Genomic DNA, 26,285 nt, shown 5'->3' on the forward strand with positions numbered 1-26,285 from the left:
TATGACAAATATTTAGCTGAATTAATCATGTTTGTATTAAATACATAGATTTGTATGACAAATACAGAGAAAGGCTTCCAACAAAGAGACAACATTGTTATTGGAATCGGGTTAATCATTGTTGAAAACCTGTAAGAGGATTTATTTGGAGCATAAAAATTAGGGCTGGTGAGTTTATCTGCCGTAACCATAGCGAATCGCAAGAAACTGTCAAGCCAATTTAAACTATCCATTTAATGACCAAACAGAGAAAGTTTGCTTCAAATTAAAAGTTCTCCATCCCTGTGTCCATTGTTATCACTTGGAGGTGGTTTTATTTTGAAACGCAAATCAGAACTTGAGCGTTTCTTTTCAGAAAACTTGACTTCGACGGCTCCGAATGTTATCTGTACTAAAGAAACTTGCAAGTCGTACACGAAGTCTACTTTCCAGTGTGTCGCGGACGGAACGGATATTAATCGTCGCAATCTACCGGGTGGTGTTTCAGAACTGAAAGCGATTAAATTGCCCGTTACAGAACTATACAATGCATATGATTGCCTCAAACGGATCCGCAATGGACCTGGGGTCGGAGTCGGTGAAAGTTAAAGCGCATTACTGCGGGTGAGTGACAAGCCAAAACTAATAATGGCAATGTGGAAAAGTTGATACCATCTATTATGTCGCAGTCCAGCAATAGTGAGGAGACACCTGCAGACGAGCTTCTGTTATGAGGTTTCAACAAGTGTCTGTTGATTGGGAAAGTTAATTTTGCACCACCTTTATAGTTTTCTACTTGTTTGGGTTCATATCTTGTTCACTTGTGATTGGCAGTGTTGCCGTCGCCTGCAAACTCAGGGACGCCTTACTGATCATATTAGGTAGTTTTTCGCCACCGATCACACGTCTTTTCAAGCTCAACACTACCTGAAAAAAAGAGAAATTGCAAGACATGAATGACAGGAATGCATGTGGATAATTTAAGATTGACAAAGACACACACCCTCATTTGTTTAAGAGATTCCATGTGCATCTAAGGAGACGTGAAGTACGAATGTGCCAATTAATATGCCAGGATCAATATAGGGAGTGCAAATGTGTGTGAATTATTACAATACGTATACAGGACACGTCAAATGTGCATCTTTTGATGAGATTATTGTTTGACAACCAGTTTTACTAAAATCTGTTTGCAGTTCACACACGGGTGATAGTAGTTTTAGTTTTTAATAAAATTCATTTTTATTAGACTTGAGAGCAGGTTTGTCATTTTTCATCAAATCTGTTTTTCAAAAAATTTCGTTTTATTTTCTAAATTAGTTTTAATATTGGTTTTACTTTTTAAAGTGAATTTTAAAGTGTTTTTTCCCCCCCAGTGTGAATACATGTCACCATTGCTAGACTCAATTTGAGAATGTCTTCAAATGTTTATAGATTAATTTCTTGACACCTGAATGAAGATGACCACTGGAGCAGGTTTCTTTAGATTGAGTTCAACCAAAATTGATACAATATTTCCATAATTTGGTTACCTCAAGCCTTGACAATCTGGAGTTTGTAAATGAGCTCCTCAAGTTCTTCAGGTTGCTGAATGGTTGGCCAACCCTAGAATTCTCCACCTTGCACAAGCTGCATAGTGAAACATCAAAAGATATTTATGGTGTTATTTGCCTGCTGTAAAGTAAAGTCTGCTGCAGGTGGCTTTTACCCCATCCAGTTGTGTGGCATGTTGTGTGTCCATTGATCTGTACATTATTTCTACCGCTTGTCCTGTTCAGCACAAGGTGAAAGTGAATTGCTTTCTTAGAGTATACAAAAATATATGGGTTTTTTTTCCTGTATCACTGCTTGCTGAGTAATTGAGCCGGAAATGAAAAGAATATTTGGCTCACAGGGATCACAGATCAAACTACTCGATATCTCTGCCTGTTATGTTCTTTTTGTGCATGACAAATCCCTCGGAGCGCTGCACACCTTGGAATGAGTATACACAGTGCGCTCAACGCCGGGGCAAGGGTCACATTCTCGCCACTGCTCTATCACTTTGAATCGTAGATACTCCCAAAACACAAAGAGACGTGCACCATTTACCGCTAGCTTCAACCGGTTTCAAGTATGAGTCTGACTCAACTTAAAATGCCAAGAATTGATTCAGCTTTTTGTGAAAAGTGTGTGTTTGTGTGTGCGTGCATTCAGAGACATGTTGATCACAGACCTGGCTGCCACTTTAACTTTTGTGGAGCTTTGTGAGGAGGTGAGAGCCATGTGCAGCCTTACAAAACAGCAGCCCATCACACTCAAGTGGATTGATGATGAAGGTGGGTTTGCCTATTTTACGTAGAACCAAAGGTCAATGTCACACCAATCATTACACACAGGGGGACAAATATTAAGGGAAGCATTTTATTTTGATGTGAATTTCTGCAAACTGTGTCAGGACTGAGTGACAAGATGGGTGATCTGCTCTTGTTATTTTTGCAGCACCACTTTTCATTCATTTTTCTCAAATAAAATATATCGAAAAAAATAATCTGAATGCATAAACATTAATATATACATTTTGATGTGATCATCACTTTTTCATAATAAGAAATAGAATAGACAAATGATGATAAAATAGGTTGGGAGAAGAAAAATGCTCCCTGATAGTTCGTTAGAAGGTAGATTGACCATTCCAAATGCTAGACTGCTAACAACAACTGTATAACCTTGGAGCCCAGCAAGATTAGATAGATGTGATTCTGATTCCTTTTTTTTTTCGTGTGAATGTTTGCAGGAGACCCTTGTACCATCTCATCTCCGCTGGAGCTTGAGGAAGCATTTCGTATTTATAATCGAAGCAAAAGATCTGGACTGTTGTTGCATGGTAAGTTGACGACAAACTTAGCATCAGTTATGACTAATCTCACGTTTGAGAAGCAGGAATATATATCAACTGGTGTTTTTGTGTCATGTAAGTCATTTGTTTATTCTTTGATTTATTTTGATTATTATTTCCTATGAGTGTGAGCCTCAAATCCATCCAAATTTCCCGCATTGTTTCCATTACGACACACATTTGTTGGGTGGATGAAAGTATAAAATACTTTTTCTCACTCACTCTGCTTTTTTTCCACAGTTTTCCCGAGTATTCCGGAGCAACCAGGAATGCCGTGCCCCGGAGAGGACAGTGAGTCAAGCAGTTATCTCTTTCATAGCTGAGCTTTTTCACGGAAATGCGGTCTATACAAACACACAGTTCGTACAGCTGTGGTTTACTCAAGGGCATGGATTTCAGATGAATTTGAAGCTTTTTGTTATTTGAGCTCTTTTTTTTTTCCAGAGTATTATGATTACATGACACACTGTAAATCTTTTTTTTTTTTTTTTTTTTTTTTAAAAACAAGAATTGGCCGTTTGAATTAGTTTTATTGGACAGTAAAGCATTTTCGCAAGTGTCCCCAAACATTTGACCGGTAGTTTTTGCTTAAAGGGGGGGAAGTCAACTCACAAAAAAATCTATATCAATATATTGTTTATGTCCTGACAGGATTCTGATCAATATTGCATTTGTGGATTATGAATCGAGAAGAAAATGCGACGGTTTTTATCCATCTCAGGGGGCGGCCATTTTGCCTCTTGCTGTCCACTGAAAATGACATCACAATTGTCAGGCAACTATGATATCATTTTCAGTTGACAGCAAGTGGCAAACTACTTGCCTGCTGAGAAAACTTCATGGCCATGAGCTGTGTATATTTAGAACTGACCACAACCATATAATGCATGTGTGTTTTTTTAAATCAATTTAAAATATCCCCCTCGAGTGGAGTGCACGAACAGCAGTTGTTACGTCTTGAACACACACCTTGGACACAACAATGTGCACGGTATTTCAGGCCCCAATATTTTGCAGCCTGCTGAAGAATTTTTGTACCCCCAACAACATGTAATACTAATTGAAAAATAATGAGCAAAGTTTGGTGCTATTTCCATACTCGCTCATTCCTACCACAGATAATGCTCACTGATGAATATTTGTTCTCCTAAGCCAGAGGCTTCCCTGCCTTGCACCAGATGCTTTGGCATAGCCCCCACTCTACCACCACTACCACAAGCCACTCCCATCCACCCTCCCCATGGCTACCCCCCTTCTCTCTCTCTCTCTCTCTCTCTCTCTCTCAGCTGTGTGGCACCACTGTCTCTCTGGGGAGGAGCTTACAGTGCTGCAGCATCACACAAGACGAGCTGGCGAGAGACACAGCGTACAAGAGAAAGCGAAAAACTGTTTGAGCGATAGAGGGAACCCGCATACCTTATACAAAGCAGCTCTTAATGCACAAGGCAGGCATTGTTCCTTTTCTCGCCTTTATTCTATTTTTGGCCATGCTGAAGAACGGACACAATTTATCAGAGCTGCTTTGAGAACTGTCAGCTTTGAGGTCAGCGCAAGCGGCAGTAAGCAAAGATGAGTATGAGGGATGCAAGGTGGGAAATATTTTAAAAAAAGCTGAGAGAAAGAGGGGAGGGCTTGCCAGAGAGAGGGACAGCAGGGGATGTGGATGTAGCGTCACCGGTTCACCCCGCAGACATACGCACACGTATGCAGACACCTTAGCCTGGATAATGTGCTGAAAGAGGTGGAGGGGAAGAAAGAAGACAAACCGGTGAGCAATCCATCTGTATGTTCCGTCAACCCGTCCCCTCATCTTTCATCGCACCACTCCACCCATCACCGGACAGAGAATTTGAACGAGCCGTTTGTCATCTCCATCCTTGCTCGTCTGTGTGCACGCACGGATGATCGCTCTCTCTCCCTCTCTCTCTGCATCCGTCGTTAGCATGCGTGCTACATCCAACCCTTGGCCGAGTCACGCATTGCAGGCTGGAATCATGTGCCAGCCACCTGCTAGTTCTGTTAGCATGGCTGATGCCTGTTTTTGTTGGACTTCCATCACTGGGCTTGCTTAACACTTGGAGATTGATTCCAGTGTGAGGCTTTGCCTTGGGATTGTGTTGGGATGCTTCCAAATGTTTTGATGGTTTTCAACTGTGGTTTCTTAGATTCTTGGTGTCGGTCGGCAATGTGGCTGAGATGCAGGTTGTTTATGCATGCGGTGGAGGTGCAGCGCATACAGCATCAAAGCAAATTTGAATTTATTGTCTTTGACACCTGCTTCCCAGGGTCAGAGTGTCTTTCTTTTACGTTGTGGTTTCAGGAATTGGAAGCCAAGTGAAAGCTTGCAACAATGTAGTATATGAAAAAGGTTGATAAATTGAATATTCTAAAAATTGGTAGCTGAGACCCCAAAACACAAAAAGCCAGACAAAGAAATTTTTTTCCATCTATCCTCTCAGTGCCAGAATGAATCCGGTGAAATAACATGTTGAGTTTTTCCCTCACTGTAACCTTTCATTTTTTTAATTGACCTGATGTTATCAGTTCTTTTTTCCATGACACAACAAACGCTCAGAGAATAAGTACTTTATTTATTTATTTATTCATTTATTTATTTAGGTGTGTTTCTGAGTCTGCCAAATAATAAATGTCCTCTTTTTGGTTCTGGCCTATTGCAACTCTTGACTTTGAAGGGCAACAGTGACAAGCTAATAACAAATAAGCTAACATAAACGTTTTTGGTGCTGATTTGCAGTTTGGCTTGAAGATGAACTTTAATATTTATTCATTATATTATTGAGGACATTACAGCTTTCCTTACTGGACACTAACCTTGTCGTAGTATTTTATACTGCAGAAAACACTTTCTGGAATAGGTACCCAACCACAAGTTACAAATGCGACAAACAAAATATACAAAAGCAGATATGCATCCTATTTGTTGAATGCAGTATTATAATAAGAACCTGCACAACCTGCCATCTGTAGCAACACTATTATGTAATGTGATAAAAGGAATTAATCACTGGATTGAAACTGGAACCAAACCCCTGGAAATAAAAAAAACATCTTTACTTTCTAGGCTAGAATATTGTCTACAGGTAGGACTTTCCCCCCCCCAGTACCAGTACTCACCAGTACAGAGTACAGATACCTCTCGTACGTTTGATAAAAAGAACACAATGACAAAAAATGGGAACAAAGACCTTTCCTTCTAAATCACAAGTGTCAAACTCAAGGCCCGGGGTCCAGATTTGGCCCGCCACATCATTTTATGTGGCCTGCAAAGACAAATTGTGCATCAAATTCGTGTGTCATTACTAGAATTGCAAATTGTCTTCACTTTTAATAATATCTTTGTTTTTTTTTTAAATATTTGACCAGTTTTTACACGTCTGATTTGAAATCGAGTTGTCAGTTTGTTTTGTAGCTTTTACTGTATATAATTTGAGGTGCTCATACATTGATTTGTGTTGACAGTCATAATGGCCCTCCGAAAGAAGCTATGACTACAATACGGCCTGCCCCAAAAAATCAGTTTGACACCCCTGTTCTAAATTATTCACCAAACTATTGCAATATGGTGCCACCTACTGCTGAGGAGGGCTAAATCTAATTGTATATATTTTTGCCTTGGCAAGTATCGTCAGCCTCTACGAGTACCCGATACCTTAAAATAAGGCCAGTCCTTAATAGCGACTTGCCCCTCCCTAATATTAACTCCTATTACCAATTCAAGGCGTGTTATGTTTTTGTTGAGTTAATGATTTAACTAACATGATGTCAATGACAAATGTCAAAAGTGCTTTTTAATGACATGTCACAGCATGGCCCAGCATTAGAGAAAGAGGAGGCTTTACCCACACGCCACTTTATTTAATTGTAGCGTCTGATTGTTTGTTCGGAAACCTGCAATGAGTGACGTTCGCACAGATAATGGCAAATGCTTTATGTGTGATTGAAAAGGCATTGGGGTGGAGGACAGACCTCGAGTCGGGGGGCCATCCTTCATGCATCATAGAGCTTAAGTGTCAAAGTGTCCCTGTGATGACCTATTTTAGTCAGGCAAATTCGAGACACACCTCGAAGCCAGACAAGGAGGGAGGAGGATTGTAGAGGGAATATTAATTGACTGAATGAAGCCCTTTCACAGCTTCTGAAACGGAAACCTTTTTCAACTTGGCCTCATATTGTCCAAGATAAGCATTTTTATTTTTTACTCTGATGTGTAACCTTAGTCTTATTCAATACAATGCTTGTTCTCTCGGTTCAGTTACATGAAAATATGAATGTGCTGAAAACATTTTTGAGAAACTGAATCAATACTGTATGCACCAATCTGATATGCCTACATTTTGGTGCCCTCCTCCCATTTTACTTTGTTCAATTCAGGCATGGAAAAATCGCTGGTCACCAAATATACCCAAACCTATTGAGATAAATATTATTTCAAATTAAGAGAAAATTGAATATCAATCCATCCATAACATACCGCTTTATTGAATTACATGTAATGTTTAGAATTGTTAAACTGTGATCATTCCATCATAGCCTATCAATTCAGCAGCCTTTAATTTCTATAGAAAACCCTCATGTTAAGTCAAATCAGATATTTGTGTCACACATAATCACAAAAAGCGTCAAAGGGATTCCCGGTGACGTGGGTGACAACTCTTGAGAAAGGACCACACAGATGGAATCCCCTTTCTAGAATAACAAGGCTACAATGGATGCCGAGTGGGCAACATTTTTTATAGTGCTGTACAATGTTAGTTAAAACACCATAAAAGTCCCTTTCATGAAATGAAGTGCTCCAGGTTTGGGAAAGTGGTTCTCCTTCAACTCTTGTCCCCGTTGGTCTGTGCAGAATCGGCTTTATCTCATGCTGTTTTTTAGTTGACATTGGATTGTATACTGGTTATTCTAGAAAGGGGATACCCTCCATCTGCCGTCCACTCGCAAAGTTTCTTCTGAAATTCAATCAAAGCACCCTCGCGATTATATAGTCAACCGTTCACCTGGTTTCTGGGTTTGGTCTTTTGACGTCAGTTTCACTCGATAGTAGGTCACAGTGCAGGACAAAATGTCTGCCGTAACCTCTTGCTATAGCACACATATTTAGATTTTCTGTATTGAGTTTGTTTAGCTTCTTACAAAATTCCTTTTTCTTGGTGTTAGCAGCAGAAAATCCTTTCCAGAATAATTCCCTCGCCGTGCTGGATTGCTCAACATGCAAATGAGCTGCTCAGTCGGTGGCAATTGAAATGCCGTACGTCAGTCGTCATTTGTGGTCACGGCTAATGAGACTTGATGAACGTGCAGCCAGATTCCACGCCCATAACACTCACCGACTCAACTTACAAGACTCTCCAGCTCGAGAAATAGCAAGAGTGTTTTTGTGAGGTGTCAGTCGTCCCTGCTGCACTGCAGCACACCCACGTATTTGTGTCACTGCTGCTGAAGAATTCAGAAGCTAGCAATTTTGCCACACAATATTTGAAAGACAATAGAGACATGTTTCCCCCCCCCCATCAGTTTTTTTTATTTTACAATACTCTAAAGTTGAAAAAGTTTTCAATTATGCACCACAAATGTAATATATTTTACTATTTAATTGGTAGTTGTATATCAAACTAAATAAATCCATAGAAGATTGCAACCAATTGTAATCACAATTGGGTGTTTCATCACAGCAGAAGCACATCAACAAAGCTGAATTCTAGGGCCACATTTCACCTAGAGCATTAGTGAATTAGATTTGAGGATGAATTTTTGACTCACCCAGGCTCACATGATGAATACGTTTCAATTTTAGCATGACAAATTGCATTCAGTGTGAATTGCGTACATGCATCATCTCTTCATTCAATTTGCTTTGTTTATCTTTTGTAGCTTCCGCCTCTGTTAGCTGTAAACTGCCAAGCCCTATCATGAAATGATAAAGATACTGTATAAGATTCATAATGTCACCATTAATGGGGTCTTAAAGTATTCATCTGTTCTCAGAGCTGTGAGTTTTCCTAAATGATTCCACTAAGTTACCTTTTTTGCTACCATTTATTATTTCAATCAACTGGATGTGTCATCTGCATTACATTCTTTGTTTGTGAATTTTCCACAACTTAACTAGAATGTGTGGTGGCATTTTCTGTCAGGATTGGAGAACAGTGATGACGCAACTGTCTGACTGAGCCGTAGACCATTTTGCCACCTGTAAAGCTTTCACCACTGAGCAGAATGTGTCAATAGTGGTTTTGTTATTGAAGCTTTGACTGTGGCACAGCAGAGAGCCATTGTTCTACCCTGAACACGCTGTGCTTTGTGTATACACCAGAATAAACCATTTGGAAATGACAGAGGCACACTATGACAGCACTCCTCTCGCTGTTTTTTTTTTTTTTTTTATAAAACAGGCCTTTAGCTGTGCTATACAGAAACACAACCAGGACATCTTTTCCTAAGTAGGACACGACTAGCTATCACTTTCCAATGTAGGACTCTTTAAGATTGTAAAAATGGGATGTTAAAAGTTGACGTTTGATTTTTTTTTAATTTTTTATTTTTTTGTGCATTATATATTCCGCCTCTTTTTTTTTAATTCAACCGCTTTGCGTACATACATTGCTCTGCAAACATCCACGCAGCGCTCAAGCAATGTCGATGCGCCCTCTGATGCTATGCCACTCAAATGATTGGCCTCTATGCCACTAATTGCTTGGATGATCCAGTTGCCATGCAGATGATTTGTTGACAGAGTGGAGAACTGCTCAAAGCAGCGGCAGCATCATTTTTAACTCTGTATCTAGCAGTAGAAAGACTTCCTATTTGTTGTATACTGAGGATGCCGTCCATTTTCAAGATGGATTTCTATTGGTTGTCAGGTTCAAGAGCAACTGGATTAATATTATTGAATAACTGTCTATTTGAAGTGTATATGCTTTGGCGTTATGCGAGCCAGCAGGAGATGTATGCCTGCTTTGACAAATAAAGAATGCAAGTTATATTTGTTTAGTGCTGTTGTGGCACTGTTCCCGCTTAATCCTAGATTTAAGTTTTGTTTTCATAGGTGAACTAGAAAAGAAATGTGCAAGAAAGTGAACATGCAAGACGCATATTAAGAAAATCTAATGAATTGAAGAACCAGTGAGTAAATCCTGATGTTCATTATTGTGCTTAGAAGTTGATTACCTTGAAGACAAATACAAATAATTCTCAAATATAAACGTGAATATTGAATGGGACATAATTCATATTTTTATGCTTTTTGAGGCAATTTTTGTGGTGTCAAGCAGTGTACTGTTGCTTGGCAACAAGCTGGCCTGCTGTTGTGCTGTGAACAGCTGAACAGTGCGTGACTGGCGATGAGGCAGTCAGATGTGTTAGGAAGAATCATATTTAGAAACACCTTGGAATATTACATTACTTTTTGTGTTTAGATTTATGTTGAGGTTAATTTTGTATTTACACGATTGTCTTGTGGAGCAAAATCAAATTAGAGGGGCAGCCAAAAAGTAATAACTTACTCCACCAGATATTTTCACTGTTTATAGTTTTAATACTTGTAGCCTATTGCAGGTTCCCTATACGCATTTTGTAACATGTTGAAAATGTTTAGTGGTCGGCTCTCCTTCCCTAACCAACTAATTCAATCACAGCTCTTTCCTTCTGATGGGCATCCAATACCAATGACACAGATTCCAAAATGGCTGTCAAGAAAACAATTCTTCAAATAAACCTTTAAATAAGTGTTCAAACTGCAAGAAATAAAACATTCTGAAAAAACAAGAAATCAATTATGAATAAAATTGTGATAATCATCTAAATAGCAGATATGAATGAATTGAACCAGACAAGAAAGACAGAAAATAAAAAGTGTTGTCATAATCACTCTCTCTTTCTAATTGTGATTAATATATTAAACATGTTTCACTAAAATCCCTCCGAATCCAAACACACAAGATCTTTCTTTTCTGCTTGAGTCTAAATTGATGGTGGTTGGCACAAATGACTAAAATGTATACAGAGAAATTAACAGTGTTGCTCATCTTTATTTAGATTGTGTTAATTAAGTGTGATGTATATTTATACATTAGACACAGTTTTCTCTGAGTGGAATTTAGCTGTCGTCAGCCAGCTTGCATGTCTGAGTCTATGCATTATGATTGGCCCCGATGTTGAACAGTGCATTCACCCCTTTTTCTATTTTAACTAACTGGGTTGGAAGTAAAGCTTTAAGTAAAGCGACTGGTGCGGTTTACTCTTTGAATTTGGGTCATAGTATGTGTGACCTGATAAAGAAACTATGCACATAATAGTTAAGAACTGTCTTTGTTTGGCAAGTAGAGAGCTTTTAGAGAGCGATCATTTCATGTGAAGGCAATCGCTATTATGCAATTCTCTGTTGTGTTCAGCTTTATGGATTGCACTTCATTTATCTCACAGGCCGTCCTTTTTCTCTCTGACACGTCTGAATGGGTTGCCCATGATGTGGCAGCCTCTCGGGGAGCAGTTTATGAGCTCACTATTTGAAGCTCATCCAGTGAACAGCTCTATCCCTCACGTCAGTGTAAGGCATAGCAATTGATTTTGCAAACAGATATTATCGTATGGGTAATTAATTATTACAAAGAAAAAGTGAAAACTTTAATACTGTAGCATATTATTTAGAATTTTTTGTTTTTATTGTACATGACCTAAAATATTTATTTCGACGTTTTAAAGTCAAACCCCCACATTTTGGTTGTAATATGTTCTGTAATGTTTCGTTTGTGCAATAAGAATCAAATGGTAAAAATCCACCTCTTTTTATCCATCTCAGGGGGCGGCCATTTTGCCCCTTGCCGTCGATTGAAAATGACATCACAGTTGCTGGGTCTCAGGTCACAGCCAATCAGGTCACCAGCTTAGCTGTGATTGGTTGTGACCTGAGACCAGGTAAATGTGATGTCATTTTCAGTCAACAGCAAGTGGCAAAATGGCCGCCCCTGAGGTGGATAAAAATACGTTAACTTTGCTGCTGAACCCATATTACACAAATGCAATATCAACCAGAATGCCATGTTTAGACTAATGAGGACACATACAACATGTATAGAACAATTGTGGGTAACCTCACCTTTTATATGAATCTAGATTTCTGTTTTAATTATCTTCCAGTCAGTATTTTTCTGCTCAAGATACTACATGTTTTAGTTATATAGTCAACTAATTTCATTCAGTTTCTTGAAGCCTTACTTACTTATGTGCTTTCTCTCTGGGCCCCGGCAAAATGTGTGAACCATGTCCAGGGAGTGCGTTGACGCCCAGTTATTGTTTCTGCAGAAGTCTTTAAAAATAAATCTTATTTTGTATAATACAGCTTTTTGTCATAGTGTACATGAAGAGTGAAAAGCAGATAGTGATACCTCCTGTTTGGTTATACAGTGAGTTCCTGTTGGTGATGATAAAGAAAAAAGGTTAGAGGTTATAGCGATACTACTGTTGGTCAATCCTAGAAAACAGCCTCCACGTCACCGGGAAGGAATGCAGAAAATGCTTGCTCAACCTCCCCTGTGAAAGATTGGCGAAGCAAAAAGACACAAATGTGTCCGAGCTTATGTTTGCTTGGGAGAGCACGGCTCTACATGTGCCTGTTTATAAAATAAGCAAAACCTTTATAAAAATCCATTCAGTTTGTGGGTATAAAGGTCACTTTGGAGTTTCTTTATTGCCCTCAAAAATGACATACTACTTGTTCAAGACTAAATTTTTGTCCTTCAAGTTTGTACCAATAAAGACTCAATTTATTATTATTTTTTTTTAGCACTTTCCATTTCAGGATCATGATGAATCCTTGGAGTCTATGGGCCATGTCATAAATGTTTTAGGACTATTTGTCACAAAATGTTTTTTTTTTTTTTTTTCTAATTAAAATTTCAAAGTTTTCCCATTCAAAATCCAAATAGAATTTTGGCTCACCTGGGTTGCTTTCCTCTTTCCTCTGCAAAGCAATCCTACTGTACTTTGTGTAGCAAATGAAAGGAAACATTACAATGAGCACATTTTTGTGTACACTCCAGAGTTGTGTCATAACAGAGCCTATTTGCCGAAGAGGATGTGTGCTGATCAATGGATGCAGCAATGAATCTAAAAATAGTCCTCTAAGTTGAATTTGGGTGAAATTGTCACTCCGTCAGAACCTATTGTGCCATCTTGTGTGCAGTATGGTGCAACTGCAGTATGGGAGTGTTCAGCAAGTGCATCTTTGCTCTTGTAATGAGATTTTCACTACTTTATAGTCCATGTTTGATACCGAGTGCCCTCTAAAAAACAATTTTAAAAAGTACCCATGTATATATGGATATATTTATAGTATATATTTTATATGTATGATTATTTACTGTATATTGTATATCCATACAATATATATGATATGATTTTTTTATATTAAAGCCACACATTTCTAATCAAATTCATAACATTTTTATGACGTGGGTATAATACAGTTAAGAGAAGGTTTCTGTGGATGTTTTTGTTTCATGCTTGGTTCGGTGCCATTTAATAGCAGATGGATATTGTGATGGAAGTGAGCAGGGGCTCCGTACAAGTAAACAGTGATGACACTGCTTTTAACGAGTGCGTACACGTGTTTCTATTAGATGATGAGCTGAAATGGAAACAGTTGATTCATCCCTGTGGCAACTCTAGCAGAGCTAGACGGATCGATATCCATGCACGCATAGACACGCACAAAGGATTTGTACATACAGTATGCAGCCAATACAAATGCATATTACCTAATTGCAGGATGTTTGCTTTTTTGCATTGGAACGACTTACCATCAACAAAACACAAATTGAAACATATTTTGACTCTGAGCAAAATATATCAGTTAAAAAAGTGTACATCATATATTGCCATTACATTTGGAATTGTATAATTGCATGTCATTTGGTAGAAAGAAGGCATGACGCACTTTATTTGTTATTGCGTCTCCATTTCTCGTTAGCAGGCTATTTGCTGCTTCACCAAGGATGATGAACAAACAGGTGGTGCCAAAATTTTGTGAGGCGGACATTTTCCTAGCCATCTCCAACTCCTTCCCCAAGAATTACCTTTGGAGTCGATTAGCAGGGACAGTGAGAGTCCAGAAATAACTCATGTAATTTATGACGGGGATTGCATAGTATCACGCAGAATGTCCCCTCACAGTAGCCTTCCACTCTCAATAACAGAAAATTGGGTATTTCCTGTCTTTCTTCAACACACACAGACACACTCTACCCCTCCCATACAATTATCATTATCAGGGAGGGGTTCATGTGTTTGTGAACAAGAGAAACAATTTCTGGAAATGGGTCAAGCCCTTGTAAATGTCCTGTTGTGGAGAGTAGTAGTCTTAGTACCACCCTCTTCTCATGCTATGCCCCCCCCCTTCCATAAGCTAGTGTACTCTTTTGACATCGCAGCCGCTGTTTCTTCAGCTTGAAAGTCTCTGAAGAGAAAATGGCAGGACCATTTGCACTGACCCTTGCATCTGGAGGTGTAGTATTTTTTTCATTTGCATTTTGTCAGACTTTTTTTCTTTCTGTGGCATTCTTACTGTGTTTGGACAAGAGCTATAAAATAGGGCAACGTGTCCCTTGCGCTCAAGAAGGTGATGCTGTAATAGGTCAGCTCTTAGAAGTTATTACTTCATCCTTTTCCTTCTTTGGATGATGTCACTAGCAATTCGGAATTCCCCCCAAAACTTAAATATGTGGTATATACTTCTGCTTTTGTGTTTTCATGTACCGTATTTTCCGCACCATAAGGCACTTCGGGTTAAAAGGCGCAGACTCAATTACGGGGTCTATTTTGTATTTAATTCACACATAGGGCGCACCACATTATAGGGCGCATGCATACCATGACTTACGTTAAACAAAAAAGAAACGTCATGGGAGCAAGACAATGATTTCGATTGTACTTAATTCTACTGTACTCACATAATTATTAATCGATATTCATACCATCCAAGTCCTCATCTTCTGCATTAAACAGTTGGGCAAGTTCGCCTTTAAACATGCCAAGTTCCGTCTCGTCGGTGTCACGTTGCTCTTCTGCAATGATCCTGGTTTTCCAGAAAGCGCTAATTGTGCCTCGTAAACATGTCTCTTTGTCGATGCCATTTTAGAGGGTCCTAATGCTGTTTTTTTTGCACAAACGATAGTATTATTTATCAAAGGCGGCGGAGGTACGTACTCAATGTGTTACGTACAGTCTTCTGATTGGTTTACCGCCCCGATCTATGTAAAACATAATGTCCTCTGATTGGTTCATCGGGTCTTCATATCACGTCTGTATAACACGGAAGCCACACAAAACAACTGTACAGATTTTGGAATTTAGTCCACACAAAAGGCGCACCTAATTAAAAGGCACACGTTGTTGTTTTTTTCAGAAAATTAAAGGCTTTTAAGTGCGCCTTATGGTGCGGAAAATACGGTATATGTATACTATCTGAGAATTATAATATATTTTTTTTATACATTAATTTTTACAAGTTTAAGGAGGCATGTATTATCAGCAGATGTGGAAAAAAAAGATTAAGTGGAGGAGGACATCCGCAGAATAGCCAACCAGACTAGAATCCATTAGTAGTGAGTGGCATGTGGAAAGTGGCTTTTAAATAATTCGTGTGAATGACTAGGACAAATCCTTGTGGTGTGTGGTTTAACCAACCGGGTCACCTCATGTCCTTTTGGTCCATCTACAATATACTGTACTTGTAATCATCCATTTAGTATTTAAATCAATCCAGAAATTGAACTTAACAAAGATGCAGCGTCTTTTTTTATGAATACTGTGTGTGTGTGTGTGTGTGTTTGTGTAGTAGACCACAACTTTTTTTCTTCGTCAGGGACTGGTTCATGGTATTATTTTTGTGGACTGGCGATCATTTGTCATTGTTTTGTATATGCAACACTACCAAAATCTATCTACCTGGTATCCATCAATTTATGGCATGCAGACCAGTACTGACCTTCATTTCTGGTTCTTCCCCGAAACAGCTTTTTCAGGGCCGTGCGCTTACAAAGCAATTTTGAAAAGAAATATATGTACTAAAACACAGATAAGGTCAAATTAAGTTCACCTTTTAGAGGTGTTTGAAGTGAGACAATTGACAACTGTTTTTGTGATGATGGAATTTCCAAACGCTGTACTTTCTTTCAAAATCCACTTTGAGGAAGCGCTGAACTGTTGTTGCTTGTTCATTCCTGTCGTTGGGCGCACCTCAGCCCTCACGTTTCTCCACCGTCGCATCATGTCGCTCCTCTTTAACCATGTCGTCCTTCCTCCAGAATCGATCTATCGTCGAGGAGCCAGACGATGGAGGAAACTCTACCAGGTCAAAGGGCACCTCTTTCAGGCCAAGCGCTTTAACACGGCAAGTTGCTCTCACTGTTCTTGTGGTCGACATTCAATGGTGATGCTGATACTATGAAAAATGAGAATATTCTAGATATTATGTTCTCACCATGATAGAATTTGCAGCACACCTTAGCAAGCTGTTTCAAAGTGTCCTCCTTTGTGTTTTAGTTCGTCTAAGCTTTACACTCCACATTTGTATCTGAAATCACATCTGGGCTCTCCTCATAATTTTATTTGAAGTCTGCTGTCTGCCAGATGACGTAATATACACTGTGATGTAATCATATTTGAGCCAAGATGTTCTCGGACGGCACTCAAGACGTTTTGCTGTAATCCCATAAAGGAAGGAAGGCGTGTCATCTTTGCCTCTATATTTGGCCCTGCCTTAAAGAAAAGACATACAGTTGCATTACTATTTAACAGACCAAAAGAGGACAGTGGTCGTCCGTGACAACCGATTTTATGTGTTATATTTTGTATATTTTATTATACAGCATGTTTGTCTACCACAACCATGCATTTGAAGCTTTGTGACACTCAAAGTAACAGTAAATCAATACATTTTTTGCCTCATACTTGTTAATTATGTACAATAATAATACAAATAAATGAATGAATGAACTTAATTTACAACCGAAAATAGGAGAGAAAGAAATTAAAATAATAACCAAGATAATAATAATGAAATATGAATAAATATAATAAAATACATACATGTTTGACGGTATGATTGTCCTTTTTAACCGCTACTGTTTCTTTCCCTGTGTGTGACAAACAGAAAGCCTACTGTGGCCTCTGCAGCGAAAGGATATGGGGGCTTGGCGGGCAAGGCTACAAGTGTATCAACTGCAAACTGCTGGTCCATAAGCGCTGCCACAGACTCATCCCTCAGACCTGCCAAAGGCTTATGGTGAGTCACTTTATAGCCGATCTGTTCGGAAACTCCGTACATTTGATACAACACTCGGATTCTGTTTCGTAACCGCTAGCAGTGGGATTTTTCCTGTATTAATCCTGTATTGGGGACATTGAAAACAAATAAGCTTATCCTCACTCGGGTTGTGCGTGAGCTGGAGACTCCCAGCTGGTTTTTAAGCGAGAGGCGATGTAACACCCTGAACTGGCCACCATCCAATCCGAGGGCGAGTGGTGTAGTATTCAATTATGTCGGCACATCAAGTTGACGACTGTCAAGCAGCGATTTATAGTCTCGACGGAAATAGTTGTCTTGTCGGCTCATCTCACCAGAAGTGTTTTTAAAAATATATAGTGGATATACTGTATCCTGATTAATGTACAGTAAAATTAATTCTCTGAATCCCCCAACGTAATGTTTTTTTTCACATTCCATTCTACATCTTCATTTTATATAAAACACAGGATTAAAGACATACAACACAATTTAAAATGCATTCAACTTTTTCTCACTTATAATTAATTAAGTAACTTATAATTAGTTAATTCCTGACAGAAGGCAATATGGATGACATAGGAGCAAGTTAAACTGTTTCAATATCTACAAAAAGCTTACAGCCTTTAGAAGTCAGGTTGATTGTTTAATGCGATGTAGTTGAATTTAGAAATTTCCCAGGTGTAGAATTGACCTAACTTGTGATTAAAATATCCTATTGCTAATGCTTCCAGACCAAAACAGATTTCAAATGAAACTTTTGAAGAAAATCTCGACAAGCAGATCAATGTCATTTTGTTTATTAAGTTCTAACTTCTTTCTCACATATAGCCAGTGAGTTTTTTAAGTGCCTCTGATTAAATGTAATGATTCATTGCACTTCCTGTAGACTGTTCCAAGCACCTCTTTAAATGCAAAACGTATTGCTTTTGACTCTCCAACATATTTTTCCATAATTATACACTGACAGTAGGAACACATGAGGCAATGTTTATACACATATTTGAAGGTTAGGCTCTATTAAGTCATAGTTTTGTTTTTGTTCAGGATCCAGCTATGCCATCTCAGGAGCCCCCTTCAGATGCAAAGAGTGAAGAGGTGGACCTTCCACTAGATGACACAGAGAACAGAGATGGAAGTAAGATGTTTGGTTACAAAAAAAAAAAAAAAAAGTGGTGGTTTACGGCACAAAAGGGCACACTCGGTTACTGTCGCACTTGCTGCTTTTCCTTTGATTGTTTTATGACCTAGAAGAGTTTTTCCATGAATAAAAAAATTGACCCTGTCAGTTGTAAACTAAGGACTCCCTGTAACCAATTTGCGAATCACATATGTGGAAAACAAAAAATATTTTTCATGTTTGTATTTGTTATTGCAGGACTGTATTTACCACACAATTGTACAGTGGACAAAATCGAAGAGACAGATGTGGAGGTAAGCAGCGTGCTATAAAGTATCTTCCCCTAAAATTATTGTTGCAGTAATGTCAGTTTCTGCTTTTTTGCTGTGTTTTCTGGATTACTCAAACCGCCAATACTGCAGAATGTCAGCTTCTGCTGTGTTTAGCTTGTGAAGTTCACGATGTAAACATGAGCAGGCGGCGTCCTATGGGTGAAAAAATAAAATCAAAATCAAACGTAGGGCTGAGAGAAGATAGAAAATCAATGAGCATTGCACAAACGTTGGCCGTAGCAAATTTATTTATAATGTCCTAAAGAAAGAACATTCTACTTGGAACAAATGCTGAAAGGGCACATCAAGGAAAACAACAACAGCTGACAACAAACATGGTGAGAATTGTAAAGTTGACAAACAACTGTCAGTGATATTAGCAATAGCATTCATAAGTCACTGTTTGCACAAGACTCCGTGCGCTAATACAAATGCTACATGAGGAGGTTGGCAAGGCTTTAGTTTGGGGAAATATAAGCTCATCATCCCAAACTTACAATTACAAACAGCGGAGGTTCTTGGAACTCTGCAGAAACATTCTTTCTGGAAGTTTAAGAGATAAAAACATTTCACCACAGACAAATAAGCAAATAAGAACCATTTAATGTACTGTAACTTGAAAATATGAGTGTATTGTACATACTTGTCCTCTCTTCTTCACCCAAGGACATTAAATCAGTGGTGGATGGAATCGACGGTATCAAGCTGTCTCAAGGCCTTGTTTTGGGGTTAGGAGACTTCGACTTGATCCGAGTTATTGGGCGCGGCAGTTACGCCAAGGTGCTGCTGGTCCGCTTAAAGAAGAATGATCAGGTTTATGCCATGAAGGTGGTGAAGAAGGAGCTGGTTCATGACGATGAGGTGAGGACATTATCGATAAATGTTTGGTTGTCTGGAAAAGAGGATCATTCTATAAAGTATTTATTTATTTATTAATTATTTACTTAATTCTATATTTTTTATTTTATTTAAATTCCCCATTCCGTTTTTGTTGTACTGACTGCATTGAACTGATTACATAACAATGCCCTGAGTTGTAATTCAATTCAACTGTTATAGTTATAAAATGTGGAAATCTATAAACGGCTATTTCCGCTGACTGCATCAATAACTTCACGTTCTTTAGCAACTTATGTGCAAATATGTAAATGAGCAAGCATTTAAATGACGTATTACTTCATATTGACAAGATTTGAGTTCTATGAGCAATTTTCACTTCACAAAGTACAAAAATAGCACAGACTTAATTAATGCTGTTTGCCTGTGAGGTAGTGTTATCACCCATTAAATGCTATATCTTCTATCAAATATCACAATATTAACACAAATGTAAGTATACAAATAGGCTTTCCGTTATTCACTACTGTCGATTGGCATCATGTTTTGCAAAGCCGCTAGGTGGCGTTGTAGGCCAACTCAATTAAGGAGCCCTTCATGGTTACCCGACTATTTCCTCCGGTACAAGATTCAACTCAGTAATAATGATTTGTTCTCACATCACTGATACAATAGAAATACATTTAGTACATTTAACTTGAATCAAAAAATCCTAAGAAAATCCTAAATAAATAATCCTTTGTGTGGGACTTTGTACATCTCTTTCCGTCAGTATTCAATTGAATACATTGCAAAAACAAGAATGGTCAAACTGATAAATTGCTTAGCTCTTTTGTTTGTTTTTGCATATATTTACATGTTTGAATTCGATACCTGCAACACGTTTTAAGATGTAACAGAGGCATATGAACCTCATCATGTTTCTTCTGAACAACATTCAGGAAGTGTTTGGGAAGTGAGGGCACAAATTGTTGAAACTCATTCTTGCTTGACCTACAACTTCAGTTGCTCGACATGCTTTTTTCCAATGAAAACACTGTTTTGATTTATGCAGGATGTGGCTTGGCATTGTCTGGCTGAATATGCAGCATATGTTAGCTTTTTGGGGTTTCAAATTCAAAATGGGAATCTATTTGGGAAAAAAGAAATCAGTAATCTTAATTTATTTGTTTGTCTTTCTAGTATATTCAATTGAGTATTGATTCACTCAAACTGGAGTTTGTATTTAAACTACAGACACAATAAAAGAAAACATTTTCATACACAATATTTTCTTCAGTGCACCAGACTTTTTTTTCGAGCACACATTTAATGATTTCATGCTCATTTGATTTGACAACCAAGACCACGACCAATTTTCTTCAATAAATATCAACATTTTCCCAATTAAAGTGAATCATAGTATATGTCTGCCTCTGGGTTTGATTGGACATCTTGTTTTTATTTATTCATAGCCCTATACACACACATTAGTTGAATTATTAATCTTTGCAGCACTGTAATGCCTGACATCAAAGTAGGTTTGTAACCGGCTTTGCACAAAATCGACTACAAAGTAGTAAAGACGATGAAATTACCAATAGGGGATTCGTTTGTATGGTGTAATGAGCATAATTATAAATTCCTCAAGTACTTTGGAACTGACCAGGAATTTGGAATCATAAGCATAACGTTAGGGTGCACCATAAATGAAATATATGCTCTTCCAGCATTGGTCAATTTCAGAGATACGTACCTACTGTAGTTGGCGCTCGTAAAATATTAACCTCATCGGTTGGGTGACAATTTAAGAAGAAATATAAAATAACCATGCCGCAGGCTAAAAACACACATGTACAGTTAAAGATATGAATTTGCCAGTGCTGAATAAACTTTATAGAATACAAAAATGAAGGCATTCTCTATTGCACTTGAGAATTTCTGTTTTGTTAGAACAATATAGAGGGAAATCATTAATGGTAATGCGGTACTGAAACGCTATAATTCATGATTAATTAATAACAAGGCCGGAAATAGAAATAAACGGTTCCTAGGAAATCCTAAAACCTTTCTTAACTATACAGACTATCTTTATGTAGCATTATTAACTGTTATGCAAGTGTAGAAAATAATGAAGCACTATGTAATTATGATTTTTGTTGAATTCTGATTTGTATGAGTTTTAAAAGGTTTCACAGTATTGCATGAAGTAATCCAATTAGATTTCGATAAATATATTGATAAAATGTCAACGTCATCCTTTAGTGATGACTGATCTTTCATTCACAATCTCTCCAGGATATTGACTGGGTGCAGACCGAGAAGCACGTGTTTGAGCAAGCCTCCACAAATCCTTTCTTGGTGGGCCTCCACTCTTGTTTCCAGACAGAAAGTCGGTAAGAACCTCAATCGATATTTCAAGTTGATGTGTCATTTAAATGGATTTATTAGTTGACCAGTTGCATGCTTGGTTGTTCAGTGTGACGACATGCCAAGCAATGTCAATTGCTGTACTTTAAAAAAAATGAATAAATAAATTACTGCTGTTCTTTCCGGTAATACATGTGCCTTACCTCTCCTTTTAATTTTCCAGGTTATTTCTTGTGATTGAATACGTGAACGGTGGGGACTTAATGTTTCATATGCAACGTCAAAGAAAGCTTCCTGAAGAGCATGCGAGGTAAGGATCACGATTTTGAGACATTCGTTTGCCTCAGCAAGCTTTGACAGCCTTGTGAGCAGGGTTGAAAATGTTCTTTTTTGATGCACATTTTAAATTAGTCGTGTTCTTCTCAAAAGTCTGGAAGCATCTCCCAAAAGTTGCCATTCCACATTTCATTTGTCACAAACTGGATGCGAACAGAGACCCCCGCTTCCAATCCCCAATACCTTACAGCTTCCAAAACACTTTCCTAAAATTTTTTTTTGGGTGTTCAGGACAACGCACAAAATAATTAGGATCATTACAATTTTGTCTCCACTGCAGCATCCAATCTGCACAAGTTGCTGTAAAACAAACAAAAAGAACACCTATTTTCCATCCACTCAGACAAAACTTTGTGGCTGATTTAAAATTCTCGAAAGCATGAACAGGTCTTCCGTACAATTGCTTTTTGTGTCTCGTGGCATTTTTATTCTTGCAGCTTTATTTTCAACATGTTGTATATAGTTGTAAATGTTACTAATGAGGGTGCAGCGCCTCTCTGAACCTGCAGCGGAGAGGCGTGTAGGCGTTGCTGCCGGCGCATACGATCGCAGCCCTTTGGGATGCCCCTCCATTTAATTTATTTGCACCGCCTTTGCACCCTGACTCCATTTGAATATTCCTCAATAGTGAAATTCTTTTAAGAGCTTCTCACAAACACCCGCTCGGTATCATTCTTGAGCGGTTCCTCACAGACACTGGCGCCGCCCAAATAAATAATGTCTTTATTTAACACCTCTGAAAAAATATAATGAGCCCCCCATTATTCATGCCTTTCTACTTGTGGGGCACTCCAACTGTGCCCCTGATAAATGCTGGATCAAAGACTTGGTAATATAGAGAGGCACTGTTGGGCCCCTATCGGACCCCGCAATCTGTATTCTGGAGAGAGTGGCTGTACATATGCAAAGCAGCATGCTAATAACTCATAACGATTGTACATATTCATGAGTGGCGCTCCTGACGTATCCCCGCGCCGTGGGGATGGCGCTCTGTGGGCGATGGATGGTGCCGCTGAGATCGCACCACTTCTATCGGTCCGCATGCCGGCACTGAAACGCGCGTGTACAATCGAGGCTGTCACAGTGAAATTGTGGGGGAACAATGTGGGATTTGCTGTCAAGCCATCCATTGCTCAGTGTTTGACATTGAGAGATTTGTAACCGGCGCTCAGACTGAAGGCGCGCCAATCCTAATGGAAGCTTATCTCGCTGTGGCGAGTCATGAGCTGCCCACGTTGCGCTGCTTGTTGCTAGCACAGCGTGTTAATCCCAATGTCATTCATATTGTAAAATCAGATGGCCTGTCTTGTAGCTACATAGTTGTGTGGAAAAATTGATAGCTGCTTTTATTGCGTGTCAATAACCTTGATACTGTAACTAAGCAGGAAATGGTGTTGAAAAAAAAAAAGTCAGTCCCGGAAAACAACTACAGCTATGCAACACAAAGACTTCAAACTATGACTTTGGTTCTGTTAGCAATTTTGATGAATACAAACTTGATAATAGATAGTTTCACTGACCCACTCTTCCGAACTGCATAAAATGATACATATGAAATTATACATATGGTTAAGTGTTATTGAAAGGACCCACACAGTATGTATGTGCATATATCAGTCAAACGCGAGTTTTCTAACCAAATTCAGTATCAGGAAAGAAAAGTAGACCAATTCTTCACTCATGCCAAAGCCACAAATCAAATTGATTCTTTTTTTTCCCCTTGTTATGCAGGTAACACAAAAACACATTTCAAATGCATAGGAAGACCGAAACCAAATGATTTATCGCAACATTGTCTACGCCAACAGCGGTGGCAATTACACGGCAGATTATATAGGCCATTGGAGAGTCCGCTAAATTAAACCACAACATAGAGATTGTATTCCCGGGGAAAAAAAAGACATTATTATTCATAGCGAGTTGCACAATGCAACGTCTGGCGCTGAAAAAACAACTCATAAAATGTTCAACTAGTGAGTGGTTTAATTTTGTTTTGCTTTTCAATTAAACAAAAATCACAAATCACTCTCTACCATTTCAAATGATCCTACAACAGATTTTATGCGGCTGAAATCTGCATCGCTCTAAACTTCCTGCATGAGAAAGGTATCATCTACCGAGACCTGAAGCTGGACAATGTTCTTTTAGACCAAGACGGCCACATCAAGCTCACAGACTATGGCATGTGTAAGGTAAGACACACCGACACTCAATCAAATAAAATTCTTCAATCGGTAATGACTACATACTGATCTCATGTTTTCATTTTATTTTCCAGGAGGGGATCAGACCAGGTGACACAACCAGTACTTTCTGCGGAACACCCAACTACATTGCGCCAGAAATCCTCAGGGGAGAAGATTATGGTAAGTGAGCAACTTCACGATCGGGTTACGTATTTCTATTTCTTATTGTCAGCCCGAATTAAGATGATGTCCAATCCGTTATTAGTTGGTGTTGAACTTGTTTCTTTACTTAGGCTTCAGCGTAGACTGGTGGGCCCTAGGCGTGCTGATGTTTGAGATGATGGCCGGGAGGTCCCCGTTTGACATCATCACCGACAATCCTGACATGAACACTGAGGAGTACCTCTTTCAAGGTAAGTTGGCGGCAACATAGCCGTTAGCTTGCAGTTTGAAATAGATGAATATAGTGTTGCGACACATTATAGTGCTAATGAATTTCAAACATTTATTTTTACACTTAGACGTAATCCGTTGCGGTTTCATTCCTGGCAAAGATCTGACTAAGCCGGCTTCCAGCAATATTTACTTTGGTTCAGGGGCTGTTAGTTAGAGATACTTGGAGGCAAAGTACGCTAAAAGCGATGTTTCTGGCTGTTTGGTGCCAGGAAAAAAAAAAAAAAAAAACTAAACATTTAGGTTCATTTATGCCTTTGTTGGGTAACTGATATTTAGTGTGAGTGTGGAAGAAACACATTTCATGTAATGGGATAAAAATGAGCTCAGAGCTGCAAAGGGTTTATGCCTGTGCCAATGCAGGCTTAGATGCTTCTGGCATGCCTCATTAACATGCAGGAATCACTAACAGGGTTAATTTTATTTCCCTCAAATGTTAATTAGCTTTAGAACTGAAGTTTCTCAAATCGAAGCTGGCCTGTATTCAGATATGACATCACTTGACATCTTTTAGTTTTATTTGCGCATTTGCCTACCATACTTGGACAGCTGGATTGCAGGAAATCAGATGACATATGCATTTCCTGTTACCAGTGAAACTACAGCTATGGTAATCCATTATTTTTGTATGTTTTTATTTTTTTTAACCTTTGGATTGTTTGAAAATAGAATCGATTTCCCCCAAAATAGAAGTGATCAATTTTTCCACTCAAACTAATTCTTAAAAACATAATTAAGTCCTGCCTTTAATTTTTAAATGAACATTTTCAAGTGTTAATTTTTTGCAAATAAGTTGCGTGCATGGGTCTCTTTGTAAATGCATTTCAGAATTGGGAATTTACAAGAAGAAGGCACTCTAGAGACCCAACTAACTGAAACCAATTAAAAACTCCATATTCTATAATTCTATAGTAACGAGACTCATGACTAAACTAGTCGGGACTTTGGACTACAACAACCAGCACTGAACTGACTTGTCTGTACAAAGCAATTACTTGCGTTAATGACAGGAGATGTGTTGTATGAATGCAAGACGATCTACAATTAAAACATATAATTAGCTCTTCTATTCTCTTATTTGTGTTTCCTAGAGCCATATGGTACACTGATATCGCACATCCCCCATCACACTCCTCCGCCTACCGGCTTTTCAGAACAGAAATTCCTCCATAATGCAAAAGCCTTGTTGATGCAATAATAGTATGTCTATGCTGTGACTGTCAGTAGCATGGAGCCAGCATCTGCTACCAGTATAGCGGGCTCCGAGTGGGATTGCTGGTAGAACAGCAGATTCCTGGATGCAGGCCTTCGAACGGATATCACGTCTTTCACTATAGGAGCTGCTCAGCCATATGCCATTGAGCGCAAACGTGTGCCAGGTCCTGCTTTGCGTATCGGTGCTGTGTTTGCCTGCCTGCGTCAGACAGACGCCCAAACACCATCAAATGTTTGACTCATAAGAAAATACAAGCCCGATCTTAAACGTCAACACAAACTGTAGCAGGACATAATG

General features: G+C 38.7%; 1 protein-coding gene across 1 annotated transcript in view; it reads left to right on the forward strand.

Annotated features, from left to right (window-relative positions):
• Positions 1-337: 337 nt before the first annotated feature.
• prkcz (protein kinase C, zeta) overlaps positions 338-26,285 on the forward strand; it is a 35,842-nt gene continuing 9,894 nt past the window's right edge. The window contains exons 1-14 of the mRNA XM_088365141.1: positions 338-603; positions 2,176-2,297; positions 2,756-2,845; positions 3,098-3,148; positions 16,180-16,265; positions 17,028-17,159; positions 18,207-18,297; positions 18,538-18,593; positions 19,278-19,472; positions 21,726-21,823; positions 22,021-22,107; positions 24,190-24,325; positions 24,412-24,499; positions 24,613-24,732. Of these exons, the coding sequence (XP_088221267.1) occupies positions 527-603; positions 2,176-2,297; positions 2,756-2,845; positions 3,098-3,148; positions 16,180-16,265; positions 17,028-17,159; positions 18,207-18,297; positions 18,538-18,593; positions 19,278-19,472; positions 21,726-21,823; positions 22,021-22,107; positions 24,190-24,325; positions 24,412-24,499; positions 24,613-24,732 (1,429 nt within the window). The 5' untranslated portion in view covers positions 338-526. The remainder of the gene's footprint in view (positions 604-2,175; positions 2,298-2,755; positions 2,846-3,097; positions 3,149-16,179; positions 16,266-17,027; positions 17,160-18,206; positions 18,298-18,537; positions 18,594-19,277; positions 19,473-21,725; positions 21,824-22,020; positions 22,108-24,189; positions 24,326-24,411; positions 24,500-24,612; positions 24,733-26,285) is intronic.

This window comes from Syngnathus floridae, chromosome 2 (genome assembly GCF_059516105.1).
Source record: "Syngnathus floridae isolate MCC-2025c chromosome 2, RoL_Sflo_1.0, whole genome shotgun sequence".
In the NCBI taxonomy this organism is placed as follows: Eukaryota; Metazoa; Chordata; class Actinopteri; order Syngnathiformes; family Syngnathidae; genus Syngnathus; species Syngnathus floridae.